This window comes from Pagrus major, chromosome 13 (genome assembly GCF_040436345.1).
Source record: "Pagrus major chromosome 13, Pma_NU_1.0".
NCBI classification, from domain to species: Eukaryota; Metazoa; Chordata; class Actinopteri; order Spariformes; family Sparidae; genus Pagrus; species Pagrus major.
Window position 1 is genome coordinate 10647402 of NC_133227.1, and position 14950 is coordinate 10662351.

The window sequence follows — 14950 nt, forward strand, 5'->3', positions numbered from 1 at the left end:
GTTTATTATTATTATTATTATTATTATTATTATCATCATCATTATTTATCAGATTAAATACAGCTGCCTCTGGAACCACAAAAAGGCTTTATACTACTTTTATCACACATGCAGTAGTTCTCCTCCAGACCTGTAAACACTGTTTAATGTTTGTTTGTTTAATGAGTTACCCTTTAATATCCACACCGCTGAATTAGGCTAAATAAAAAAACGTAGAGACATTTTAATCTGGGTTATTAAAAAAAAAGTGTTTGACTGAAAAGCTGAGCATTATAACTGACCTTCTGTCACAGACTACACACACTATGTAGGATAAAGGGACATGTTGTAGTTGACACGCTGGTCTCTAGGGGGCGGTGCAGCCTCCACACAGACCTCTGTGAACACTCTCCTCACAGCGGAAGTCGTTTCTCTTTGGTCAAAGCAACATGGTTTCCCCCTGTTGTAGGCAATGTGAATGCAAACAAGCGACTCACCTCTGAAACGATTAATACTGTCGTTTGAGCTTTAACACAGCAGCAGCAGGTATAAAGGCGCGATGGCTCTCAGAGTGTGTGCTCGGTTCTTCAGACACTCCGCCGTCCTCTCCAGACGGGCCGTCGTGTCTGCTCGGCAGGAAAGTGCGTCATGGTTTCTCACAGCAGGTCAGACACAGACATGTTTTCATGTTTAATTTCTTAAGCCAGGAAACGTGTTGTGTTAGTAGTAAAGTACGGGACATGTAAAATGAGGAAAATGGGACCTTCAGCTATTCAGCGTACTCTGACGCTATGAGGAAGCAGAGCGACAGAACAAATCAGTGCAGCTTTCTGCTCCTCTGAGACACAGTGTGCTGATGTGTGAATAAAAAATGATGTTATGGTGCTTTTAATTGTGCCTGTGTCATCCGAGACTATGTGTGAATGGTAAACAGAGCACAGACAGAATGAATGACAAGTACTGACAACAACAAAGTTATGATTTTCCATTTATTATGGGGCACATTTGCACCTGTGACCCTACATGTACAAGATTGTGCTTCATCAACACAACCTTAAATATAATTAACGTGTGATATATGTTCATAAAATCTGCCATTACAGAAAGCATTCAGATTCAGATAAACATTCTGTATTAATACTTTACCCTTTGAATATTTGGGAGACTATAATGTGTTTTTCTTCTTGTTATTTCACTTGGATATTTGATCTTCACTCTACAGAATGATGCATCTGCTGTTTGACACTGAAAGCTGTTTAAATATTCATCTGCTAAAGGGAGGAAATATCTCTGTACTCACTTCAGATCTGAGTTTAAGGCTTGCACGTTGGAGCTTCATTTTGTGACTATAAATACAGTCTGTATTTTTCAATGAGTGGAAAGGAGCAGATTTAATTTAAATAATTTCTAATGAAGTAATGAAATAAGTAATGAGTAATTTTATTTTGTCTTAAAACATGTCTTCAAGGGGTCACCTGACATTACATCCCTGCATTTGTCGAACTAGGGCTGCTTATTTTTTATTATGGAGTAATTTTTGACATATTTTTCTCAACTAATCAAATAATTGTTTATAGGGATGCATGCCAATATTGCCATGTCACTGTTAGTGGTCGATAAAGGCTTTAAAATCAAATGTTGGCATTGACCTGAAATGAACATTTCTGCTGATTCGACAGACCAATAAAATTACGCTTTAATTTTGAAAAGCATTGTGAATCTGCTTCTGCCAGTGGGCCATCGCAATAAAAGTAGCCATAATAATATGTTAATTCCACTGCAGGAGTGACCTGATGTCCTCTGCAATTAGATGGAGTAAATGTGCATATTTGGGATTTGGCACCAGCCAAAATGAGTGCAAAAAATCTGAAATCGTGCATCCCTAATTGTTTAGTGTATGAAATATAAAAAAACTGTCAAGTGAAGCAATTTTCTGTTAATAGACTAATCAAAACATCCTTTCAGCACCAGTTTGAACGGTTGATACTGATAATGACAATAAAGAAATACTTAATGGCTCTTAAGTTATCAGCAAATTTCTCTTTATGGCGTGTCGGTTTGTTAAAAAACAGTAAAGCATTTTCTTTCAGTACATTTTCTGTGGTTCCCAAAGAGGTACTCAATGTGCACAATCATTATGTGGCTAGTTTTACGAACAAGTTTATGAGCAGGGCCATCTGAATGCATTATTATACTTTGACATACCCATATACTTCCAAGTAAGCAGAATCGCTCAGATACCCCACAGCCCTGCCGGCAGCGCAGTGATGGAGATGTTGATGTCTTTACAGAAAATGCTGCATGCAGCCGAGGAGGAAGGAGCGGATTTATCTTCACTCCTGCTTGTTTTATTACATCGGAGGCGTTTCTCGACAGACTGATCAAAGGCAAAGCAGAAGAGGCAGACGGCAGTTTTTATCGCCACCCAGCCTCAGTTCCGCCGGACAGCGGTAATCAGACCACTGCCTCAGAGATTTACATCCCTGAACTCATCTGATCATTCTGGCTCAGCCTTTTTTCCCCAACGTCATCCTGCCACCAATCTGATGTTTGAGTTCCTTCTCTTGCTGCTCTCAAATTGTCTGTCTGATGATTAATTTTGTTTGTGTGTTTTCAGGTGAACAGGTATCTTTGTTACTCAGACATCCCGATCAGCCTGACAATGCAAAGGTGTTGAAAGTTGCCATAATAGGTTCCCCAAATGCTGGGAAGTCCACGTTGTCCAATCAGCTCCTTGGCAGAAAGGTAACTGTCCCGACCGTCTCCCTTTTACACCTATACACTGTAATTTGTCTGCCTGACTGAGGACTTTTTTAAAGTGAATGATTCTTTCTTAAAGGTGTTTGCTGTGTCCAAGAAAGTACACACCACACGGACTCGTGCCATGGGCGTCTTAACAGAAGATGACACACAGATCGTAAGAGCTTTTTCCCATCTCTTCTGTTATAAGTTATTCATGCTATAAAAAAGCCAAAAGTCCATACGTGTGTGTGACTGTTTTTTAGATTTTACTGGACACTCCTGGTCTCACCACTGCATCAAAGGTCAAAAGGTGACTTTCTTCATTAGATTTTTGATATTTTTCTTAAAATCTCTAGTCTACATGCAGTGTTAATATGCAGTGTAATATATGAATGGACCCATGTTTCCACAGACACCAGCTGGAGAAGTCTCTGCTCGTGGATCCCTGGAACACAGTCAAAGAAGCCGACCTAAGTATGACATAAATTTACTCTGAGCCTTTTTATTAGTTGAGGCTGAGCTGCAGTTTCTTTTTGATTTAACACTGAGAGTGAAATATAGTGCTGAGTTTCAAGGGCTCATAATTGGAATTGTGTCCATTCTCAGTGGTAGTCATGGTGGACGTGGCCGACAAATGGATGTGCAACAGGCTTGACCCTGAGGTGCTCAAATGTCTGGCTCAGCACCCTCACATCCCTGCGATCCTGGTCCTCAATAAGGTATTCTTCCCCAGAATAATACACACTGACTACACTATCATCAGGCTTCCTTCACACCAACAAATACTTGTCATTTAGATTCCACATTTAAAGACATACAGTATATGTTGATGCATCTGTCCCTTGTGCTAAATTTCTTAGAAATACCTGAGGAAGATTATTTTCTGAAGTTAAAGAATAAGGCCTTGGTTATTCAATATTTTTCCTTAATACTGCAACATCTTAGTCTTTCTCTTATTTGTTTCTGACTTGCAAAATCTTTCTTTGACACTCAGCCACAAGCCTATTCGATGCTCCTGATGTAAATCTTTATAAACAGGTCATGGAGGTTTTTTTCTTTCTTTAAAGGCTAAATAATTTTCTAAAACAGCTGGCCACTGTAGCGTTCAGTGAACTTTACTCAGACAGGGTCAAATAATGCATTTGGATATTTACAGCAGGAAGTAGTGTGTGTGTGTGAAATCAAAGAAGAAATTAAGGAACATTAAGGAACTGGCATAACAGTCTGGCTCACAGATGTGTTTTTAACAGTTTTTAAACAATCAAGCTCTATTGCACAGAGGAATAAGATACTGTATATCAGGCTTTGACTGCACAGGCAATGCTTATTATTACATAGATGTGTTCACTGATGCTTTTCTTTTTTTAAGGTGGACCTGGTTAAGGCTAAGGACAGACTGCTGAATATCACAGCAGAGTTGACATGCGGAGTGGTAAACGGACGAAAAACACGGGTCAGGCCCATGATCAGGCCTTCTCGGACTGAAAAGAGGCCAGAGAGGGATTCAGAGATGTTGCTTGATGAGGACAACGCAGGTCCTGAGGACAGCACTGAGGCAAACTCTGTACTGAGCAAAGAGAAACTGAAGGCGCTGAGGAGCCAACAGGGCTGGCCTCACTTCAAGGACGTCTTCATGCTCTCCTCTTTGGACAGCGAGTACATCGATGCGCTGAAGGTACATGCAAGATTATGGTCATAGTAAGAGAAATGTGTACAGATGCCATTTTGTATCATAAAGACATGTTCAAAACTTCCATCATTATACCTTTTATAATGATATATAGATGAATCATTCAAACAGTAACCCAACTAGAAAAGAAACTGAATTCTTAACTAAACACACTCATCCTACAATCAAACCATATTAACACTAAACTACTTTATTTCATTACGATAACCATGTTTTTATCACGCTGTCGTAGAACTACTTAATGGTTGCAGCCAAGCCAGGATCGTGGCAGTACCACAGTGAGGTCCTGACTGATCAGAGTCCAGAGGAAGTCTGCAAAAACATCATCAGAGAGAAGCTTCTGGAGTGTCTGCCTCAGGAAGTGCCCTATTCAGTGACACAGGTGACTAATGGACCATTTTTGCACTCTCGGTCACACATGATGATGAGCTGACAGCTGACTGACTCGCTCATCACATCCCGCTGCACTGAGTCTGCGGCTTATTTAAAGCCCTTCATACTGACTTCCACCCTACATGCCGACGTGTGCTTTGATGCAGCCTCCACCTGCTTCACCTCTGCTTTTTGTTTGTACACTGGGGGCCATTTTGGCATTTGCCATTCTGGCATTATTTTCATTTTTTTATTTACATGGTAATTATCATGTTGGTCTGTATTTACTGCTACTGTAGTATTTACTGCAAAGGTGTTGAATCTCCACGGGTGCTCCAGTCTTCCTTTACATGTTTCTGACAGACTACACACTAGTAATGCAAAAATTGAACACATGGAACACATCCCAGTCAGACTCATCCATACGACATCTTAAATACTCGTGGAAAGAATGCTAGGATATGTAGTAATGGTTACTGTTTCAAGCCAACAGCTGACGTCTCCTGTTTCACGTTGACCTCCACTTTATTGGAGCGAGCACATTGTCAATATTTCATTTTCTCTGTTTTCAGTCTGTTGAACTCTGGCAAGAGGTAGAAAATGGTGAGCTCCATATTTCTGTGAAACTTTATACCAAGAAAGACACTCACGTGGTAAGTGCTCTCTTCACATTTATGGCTTTTTGAAACACGGCTCTTGTAAAGTGTCTTGTGAGCCTGTGTACTAAATATGAGCCTTGACTCTTCTGTAGACATCTGTGTGTTCAGCTGCCTATTTAAAGTCTTGGCTTAGTTTAGCTTACGTTTTAATTGTTGGGCTTTTTGATTGTATTTTGTTTAATACCTACCTCATATGTTTTTGTGTTTTATGTGACTAAGGTGCTCTGACACTGCAAATTCACTCTGGTATTAATAAAGTACTCTTTCTATCTAATATGTAATCTGGGTTAATTTATCATGGCTACTATCACACTGGGAGAAGTGACAGAGCGGAGTGAGATTTCAGTACGACAACATGAAAGTGCTTATGCGTTCACTGGTATGCACACATCCAAATCAATATAAAAAATATTGACAGAAACTACAAACTATTCTGGAGGAAGTGAAATCTCTCCGTTATTGACACCTGTGGCCTCTAATGGCCTCTGGTATTTATTTGCCGTTCCCTCGTACCTCCACATTCCTTTTTTCCTTGAGTTTTTAACTTGTAAATATTTGAGCAGCCTTTCTGAACCATGCATATTTGATGGCAGAGAATATTCAAAGCTACATCTGTGTTACTGAAATATTTCAAGGCGAGTGACCTCCAGAGGAGATCTGAGAAGAGAAGGCTTAGACCAACACCATTCTTTAGCTTTTACATTCAGTACAGGACTAGAAAGGTAGATCCGGTGCAATACAGTGATGATTGACCAAAGAAATCCATTAATGTTATGAATAGTTCCTGGCACAAACCCATCTTTTTGTTTATTTGACTAAATCAGAAATTTGGAGTTGAGAGCTCAATGTAAAACAAGCCTCAGAGGGCTAAAATACATACAGTCATAGTGGTTATAGGTATTCAAATGAATTATCACTAGAAGAAAATGCATGATGGACTAAACATTTTTTATCAAAAAGTTTGAATCTTTGCAGGGTTCTTTTGAGGTTATTCCTGCTCATATACACCTGTGATCAAACTTTTGTAAAACAGAATACAGTTCTGATAGTCAGATGTTTCATTACATAGTTTGTGATTACAGGGAAAGGGAACACCGTGGCAGTCATTCTTGAAAAAAGATGCAGTTCACCATCTTAAACTTGACTTAATAAAACCTTCTCAAACTCCTTGCTGTTTGCAACAGATACCATCATAATATTTTCAACAGGGACCTTGTTTGTCTTTTAAACCTGCATTACTCAAATGGGACTCTTCTTCCTGCTGCGAAATAAAACAAATGTCCCCGTCTATTCACTGCTGCCTGACGTTGCTGTATTTCTTGTGTCTACAGAGCATGGTGATCGGCCCTGCTGGCCAGTTGGTAGGGCAGATCGCCCAAGAGGTAGGTGAGGACCTGAGCCGGATCTTCCTGAGGGATGTAAGGCTGAAGCTCTCAGTCAAACTAAGGAGGTGAAGAGGACTTTAACGGTCCTGCTGGATTTGAGACGACTCTTTTATTTTTCTCTGTGAAGGACAGACCTGAAGTGCTGAACACAGGATTAGATCTCATCGTCAGATTTGGAGCTGCGATGTGGCAAATAGCTACAGTCCCAGAGCTCCCACCGAGATGGTACCGGTCAGAAGAAAATCATTTTTTGGCTTTTTCATCCTTTGTCTTCATGCAGACTGAGAAGACATTATAAAATATTTGTACATATATACTCATAAAATGCTGCTACTGTGGTGATGTCAAACTGAGGGGTCCCCCAACTTTAAGAAATGAATTTAACTAAACAAGTTAAGTGTAGAAAATATGTATATTAAAAGCAGCTCACACCAGCTGAAGAATACTGTGATAAATTATTGGCACTTATTTAGCAATGATATATTTTTAGGCAACAAACATGACACAGAGTGTCATCAAATGCCTGTTTTGACTAAGTTTGACAGTGTGTTCATGGCTGAGCAGGTTTGGCGAGCTGTGAAAAGGCCGATGGTTTATCTTTGGCTCTCAGAGCTTTTTACTTGGCGCTCGCTTCGCGCCTAGCGGAACCTGCACAGTCATGTTCACTCAAATGTCCCTGATGTACCATCCACCCGTGTTCCCTCCACTCCCACATCACTTTAGCCTTCTCCACCGCCTTTGAAGTGTGGCCATCCATCCCTGCGACTATCACTTTGTGTTCTGCTCCTTTCTTCCCTTTCTCTCTCCACCTCCTCCTCCACCCTCTTCTTTTTTGGCTCTTATAAAGCCCGGCTCTTGCCCCCGAGGGTTGAATTGTCTCCCTAATGGATAGCAAAATGGAGCACTAACCTGATGCTAAAATGGGTCAGATAATGGTGATTGGATTCATTCCTGCTGCCTGTGAGTTAACTCGACGGTTACTCTATCCGGGGCATCTTGATGAATAACCAGCTAGTGGCCTGAAGCAAGGGCGACAGGAGGGGGGAGGCCTTGAATGTCTCACAGAAGCTGTGTCAGCCCCTCAAGCTCTCCCTGCTCTCTGCAACGGCTGCGTCCCAGTGATTAGACAAGCCGGCAGCTCAGCAGAGATCACCACTTAGACAAGCCAACTGCTGCTTGAAAATATTATAGCTGACGTACATTAAAGTAAACCTTCAAACAGAAGATATTTAGCGTGCTGAGACCCTGCTTTCACCAAAATAATGAGCTACTCACTTGTTTTGGAGCCAAGCTTTATTTTATTTCACACGCATCCATTACATCTCAGAAATGGAATCACAAGATCATGAATAACACATCAGTCAAGTCTTTTCATCCTCCCGGTCCTGATGAGTTTGAGCAAGGGCCATATAACCCTTACCATTACTAAAAACTCAGTAATGGTAACGGTTTGACGGCCCTCCTCCACAATGCGTGCAGCGCAGGCTTCAACCGCAGTCAGTTAGGCCTGAGTGTGTGCTGATAGTGCCGGAGGGGGAATGAAGCCCTGGATAGTACATCATCTATACTGTAGTGTCTCTTTAATAAACTTACAGTATAAGATGATATCCTGTCCAGGGCACAAGACAGAACTGTTGAGCAGCGAGTTTCCTGCTGTGTTTGGAATCTGCAAGGCAAAGGGAGACGACTCATTAGTGATGCGCACAGTGAATGTCAGCCAATGAAAATGTGAAAGATTAAAGGTTAAAAAGAAAAGATAATTCCCTTTTTTACCAAAATGTAGTGTAAAACAAGATCTGTTCAAATAAACCCAACCTGCAGGCCTCAGCTGCCTCCTCCACCTCTGTTACACACTCACCTTTTTTATGACTCGCTGACACGTTGCTCCTCATGCTCATATTTTATGGCTGCTATGCGTCCATGTCTGCTTCACAGGATCCTAACTGCTGCTGCTTGCTGGGCTCCGACACTTAAAGGCCCTCAGCCTCATTAGCATACGTGATGACATCTGGGTGGACCAGACAGCACGGGCTGAACTTTTTTCTTATCTGGTCCTAACCTGGTCGCCTCTGTCCAATGATTGCCCACACCCTTATTACACCCGGCTGACAGAAAAATTACACATGAAGCTCATTTTTATTTCAACTGCATATACACTGTTATTTAAGATGATAAGAGAGGTCAGGCAGAACATTTTTAGTAAATATTTTTCATTCATTCATTTAAATCATAGGGAAAATGGTCATTAAAGGATAAGTTCACCCAAAAATTTGAATTTAGTCATCTACTAAAGATAAAATGATCTATGTTTAAAAGCAACTCTGGTAGAAAATGATATAATAAACTATTGCAAATGAAAATTCAGCCGTCATCTACTCATCTGCATGGAAGGTCAGGTGAAGTTTTGCAGTCCACAAAACATTCCTGGAGCTTCACAGCTAAACAGGGTTGTAGCATTCTTCTAAATAAGTGAAGTAGATGGGGACTTGTTTTAAAACATAAAAAACAACTGAAAAAAACCCTCTACAAAACCATAAAATGGCTCCATACAGCTCATCTGGCGTAATTCAAATCTCTGGAAGCCCAAAGATCCGTTACTTACATCCTTCATGTGCAGTTGAGCTCATGCCTGGGTGCCTGCTAATGCTTGTAGCTTAGCAGCTACAGTGAAGGTTTTGGCTGTATAAAGGGTGTAAATGATGTCTTTTCAAATCAACTTGGGATGTCAGGGTTTCCACAGACTTGGACGATGCCAGTCAAGCTGTATGGAGCCGTTTTACTTTACCTATTTGGTTGTATTTTTTTAATGTTTTAAAACATCCCCATCTGAATGCTGCAACTCTGTTTTGCTGTGAAGCTCCAGAAATGTTTTGTGGACTATGTTTTTGTGAAACTTCACCTGACCTTTAATTGACAATTTTCAATAGTTTGTTATGCCAGAGTTTTTTTTTTAAAGATAGATCATTTTCAATTGCAGCAGGAATTGAAATGTTTTCCTCAATATTTCTCTAAATTCTCTTCACAGAATTTCGCTGAGAGTTTCGGCTTTCTCGATCAAACATGTCTGATTAAATAAACCCAAACAGAATTTCTTCATCATCCGTCAAAAAGCTTGGATCTTTATCTCACAATGCGGTGATACATCTAATGTTCGTCTCTAAAGGCCTCTGGATCTCAGAGCCTTTGGATTTATGTGTGATGGTTTCATGGGTTGGAATTTAATACAACGATATGTCAGCTGATGTCATGTTATCTGACTTATTAAATTCTTTTTTCATACGCTCAGCCAGATTCCAGGATATGGAGCGCTGAGATCTGGTTTTTATTAGATGTGTCATACAAGACGCTGCATATCAAACTCACAGCATCAAATTATGCCTGGACTGTGATGGAGCAGGTAGTCGCTTGCTGTCTTCAATCTCCGACAGTTTGTCTTCATCCTTTAAAAATAGGCTGTCTTTGTAAAGAAAATACATCTTCCAGGGCGACTTTGCCCTCCTGCCTCCTGGACTCGTTGAATTCAAATCTCAAAGAAGCTTGTTAAGTAGTAATTGAACAAGATCAGAGTCGTGTAGTGCGGGATGTACACAATAAAGCCACCTATTTTTTAGGTATTGAGTGCAGTGACTTCTCAAGCAAGGCTGATGAATGCACCTGCTCCAACACCAAATCATTAACATAGAAATATTCACAGTACACTCCACAGCACTATTCTAAGGTCACATTCATTTATCACTGGACCTACAGCGGGGGGAAGGGCCGTGATTCTGAATATTTTCAACAATGATCCAGTAATTCAGTTCTCTAACTAGGTCTCTGTTTTATGCATTCTGTATATGAACTCGTTCTTTAGGAGGGTCCAGGTTACATGATACGATGGTCAGCCGAGGGTGTGGGAGGTGGTTGGGGGTGTGTAGGCACAGATAAAGAACGAGGTAGGACTATCAGGGTGGCTTGGTTTCACTCCAGCTCTTTATCTGCAGCAGAAATGCTCCACGTTTTTTCAGAAAATTTCCATTTGCGCTCACAGATAAGTTGTTTATTCTTCATCACGCATGCAGACAAAAAGGGAGGAAGCTGGCGTTGTGCAACACGCCGGCTTTATCCACATTAATCAGGGGAGACAAACATCAGGGGGGGTTCGATTAAACTGTTTGCAGTTGTAGGTGAAGGGGAGAAAAGTTTAATGTTTACATGAACAAGTAAATGCCGTTACATCATGTAGGTGCACCACACCCTTCATTTCTAGCTTTGTCCAGTCTCCCCCTCTCCTCACCCTCACTCCACCAGCTCAGAGCAGAGCAAAATACAACACTGTGGAAATGAGTTTTTACATAAGCAGACTAATTAAGAGTGGGTGAAGAAAGACAGAGAGAGACATTATAAAAGAGTGATTTTGATCATCCTCCAGGCAAAATAACTATCTAGAGGTTTTTGGAAAAGAAAGTTTTCATTTTTCCTTCTGATATGAACCTTTTTTCTTATCCATCTGTCATTATCTGAGGGTAGTTCATGTTCCCATTTCAGAGGTATGAAACATCTGGCCAGAAGTAATGTGAGCCTTATCATTATTATTATTAATTTTTAAAGAAGAGGAGATTGTGTCCTGTAGGAAGGCCCCAAATAGAGCTGTACATGAGTTTGGGTTAATTGGCACAACAGCTACATCCTTAAAGGTTGTGAACATACTGTAATTACTCTCAACATAATGGCTCTGGGACATGAGTGTGGCAGATAAATACTTGCACTTATATCTTATTTATGGGGAAAATAATTGGTATTTATGTACTAAATTGTACCAAAACATGACATGTACATAAAGATGATGAGCAGTGGTGCAACACAACTAAGTGGAGGTGCCATTTTGAGTTTTTCAGTTTTATGCTATTTTCTTCTTCACTACTCCAGAGGGAAATGTTGAACTCTTTGTAACAATAATTACAAGCTACTTTTTGCAGAATAAGATTTTACATGAATAAAACATGATAAGCTTATAAAACACAACATTGTTACAGATTAAACTTTCTTTTAGTAATTGTGGCTTGTGACCTAATATAAGAGTCACGGGGGCCATCTCTCTCTGCTGAATCAGTACTTTTTCTTTTAGTACTTTACACACATTTACCTGATAATACTTCCTTTGCATTCTTTTACATGCAGGACTTTTAATTGTAACAGAGTATGTTTACATTATTGTGAGTAGTTTGACTCAAGTAAAGGATCAGAGTAGTCCTTCCACCACTGAGGGTGAGTCGTCCAGCTCGAAAGACCTGCAGGAACATGTAGGCCATGTGCACGAGACAAGCACATGTGTACAGGCCGAAGTGTTTCTAAATGAAGGAGGATGTCATGTTTTACCTGTGCCCATTTGCCTGTGGTTGGTTGGTTTGTCAGCAGGATTACATTACTACTGAACTAATTGCCACCAACCTAGACACCTTAAACTTCTGGTGTGGGTCCGGATAAAGGGACGGATCCAACAGTTTTTTCTCAGTTTCTTTAACATTGCAAGATAGGGTGTTTTAAATGTTGTTTTTTAAAATGTTTTTGTTAATTTCTCAGGGAATAATGCATGGATCTGGATGAAAAAATATCTAGGTGACTGGTATCAATGAGTGAGAACAATTCCATGCAGGTACAGAAGACCGGCGGAGGTTTTCTCGTGTTTTAATTCATTTGGATAATCTTGATTCAACATTGACTTCCTCAGTTTTCCGTCAGGCAGCCATTAGTTTCCATTCATTTTCACAACAAAGTAAAACACGCCCTGAAAAGACTTGAAACTCCATCACAATGATGATCTATCTGCTTTTATTGCAATCACAGAGTCAGTATGAGGTAATACAAAACAACATATACGTTTGAAACCATTACAGCTGACATATCATGTTCACTACAACAGATTTTCAGGTCTCCATTCACTTCATGTCTGATTTTGTACTGCAGTGCCCAAATGATTGGAATTAAACCACCTTACAAAAATCAGAAACACATTATCTTGGAAAAACATTTAGCAATAAAGTGAATTGGCTCAAACATGAACAAAAAAACAATAACTGGTTCGGCTCCCACTGTGCTACATAATTAGCTTTTAATCAGTCATATGAAAAAATGCGCTATTACCATTATTATTTGCAGAGGTAGGATAGCAATACTAGTAGCTGTAATTTCTATTATTAACAGCAGTAGTGTTGGAGTCTGTTGCAGCACTATGTGTGTCCTCTCTGTTTGTGACATGATGTGACTGCCCTCTGCAGGCTGAATTTGAAATGTCTCTGGGTCAGATCAGACAGTCAGATGTCCAGGTCAGCTGCTTATAGGGACATGAAAGTTAATGTTCTGGAGACTGACAACAAGTCTTAAACTTGATATAATGTTCTTCATTTATCGCGATAATGTTCATTTATCAGTAACCAGCTAATCTCTAACTGAATTTCTTTGGCAAGATGTTCTACCCAAAATGTCATACTTGAGTAAAAGTAAAGATATCATATTAAAATATCACTTTGGTATATGCTTCAGTATCAAAATAACAAATTAAGTACATTACACATATATTTACATGTGTGTATATGCTGTAAACTAGGGGTTGATTGATTATCAAATTCATTGAACAGGATTTTTCTGAATATCATAATCAGTGTTTTTTTTCAGATTGCAGAGATATTTTACTTCAAATTATTGCTTTTTAAATTATTTAATCATCTGATGCAGCATGCAAGCTTCAAAGTCATTAGTAACTGAAGTTAGCACAAAAATATAGTAAAATGGAGGGAAAAGTACAATATTTGCCTCTGAAATACAGTGGAGTTTAATCATAAAGTAGCAAAAAATGGAAATACTCAAGTAAAGTAGAAGAGCCTTAGAATTGTACTTTCTACAGCTAATGAAGGGACGGGTTAAGAAATACAAACACAGCACAGTAAGACACCAAAATGCAAAAGCAAATGACAACAATAGTAACCAAGCCAGCTTCTTCAAGATAAGTTATGCAGAAGAACAGGAAGCAGCAATGACGACATCTACTATTCAGTAGATCAGGCCATGCAAAGAAATGTGAAGCAATAGAACAAAAGTAGAACGTTACTAACAACTAATAGCAATCTTAATGACATTCTGAAAGGTGTCGGCCCACACGTGTCACCATAACATCTTCAGTGCACCATGGCATTGATTGTACAAGTCTCTGAACTCTACCAGAGGGATGAACACCATTCTCCCAAAAGATATTCCCTCATTTGGTGTTTTGATGGTGGCGGTAGGGAGAGCTGTCCAACATGCTGGTCCAAAATCTGCCATAGGGGTTTAGTTGGGCTGAGATCTGGTGACTGCTACAGCCATAGATGATGATTCACTTCATTTTCATACTCATCAACCATTCAGTGACCCCTCGTGTCCTATGGATGAGGGCATTGTCATCCTGGAAGTGATTACTGGATAGAAATGTTCCATCGTAGCATAAAGGTGATCACTCAGAACAATTTGTATTGATTTACAGTGACCTTACCCTTTTAGGTGGACCCAAACCATGCCAGAAAAAATCCTTTTCCTTTAGTTTGTCACCTGTCTCCAGTTTATAAGTTAGTGAAATAGTAATATAACACTAAACCTATAAGTCATGCAACACATAAAGGAGTTGTTCGACCCAATTGAACACACATATTAATACACTGTTAATGAAACACCAGTGAATACATCCAGATATAACTCAGCCATGCAAAGCAGACCATCTGTCAGCAGAGATGGGACACAGGACAAGTGAGCAGCAAACACACAAAGTGATACTTAAATATTTGTAGTTTTGTTATGAACTAAATGTCCAACAGTTTCATTAATTAATCAATTTGACAGAAACTTATCAACCATTTGGATTTGGATAGTTCAACTCTTTATTGGTTGAATAAAACAAGCATGTTAAGGCATCACTTTAGTGTCAATGGAACAATCTGCTCCTGCTTGGCAAATCGATTTTCATGCCTGCTGCCTTCCTGTAAAGTTGGCATGAACATTGTGATGTGATCTTCTCCTCATGCCCAGGCAATGAAATCTTTTCAAGCTATGTGTGAGAGATGCTGGGCCTTGCTGATTTAATATTCCGTAACAGACAGACAGCGAGGCCAACA

At 39.9% G+C, this 14950-nt stretch overlaps 1 protein-coding gene and 1 long non-coding RNA gene across 2 annotated transcripts; one reads left to right on the top strand and one right to left on the bottom strand.

The window, feature by feature from the left end:
• Positions 1-437: 437 nt before the first annotated feature.
• On the top strand, positions 438-7261 carry eral1 (Era-like 12S mitochondrial rRNA chaperone 1). The gene is made up of 11 exons (XM_073480089.1): positions 438-644; positions 2271-2429; positions 2597-2724; positions 2819-2896; positions 2985-3031; positions 3134-3195; positions 3328-3440; positions 4091-4396; positions 4644-4793; positions 5356-5436; positions 6774-7261. The coding sequence occupies exons 1-11, from the start codon at positions 539-541 to the stop codon at positions 6894-6896; spliced, it is 1353 nt and encodes a 450-aa protein (XP_073336190.1). The 5' UTR covers positions 438-538; the 3' UTR covers positions 6897-7261.
• Positions 7262-8102: 841 nt separating this feature from the next.
• LOC141007702 (uncharacterized) lies at positions 8103-8754 on the bottom strand. Its single transcript, XR_012180028.1, has 2 exons — positions 8686-8754; positions 8103-8493 (listed from the first exon to the last, which is right to left on the bottom strand). It is a non-coding gene; the product is annotated as an uncharacterized lncRNA (long non-coding RNA).
• Between the last annotated feature and the right edge of the window lie 6196 nt (positions 8755-14950).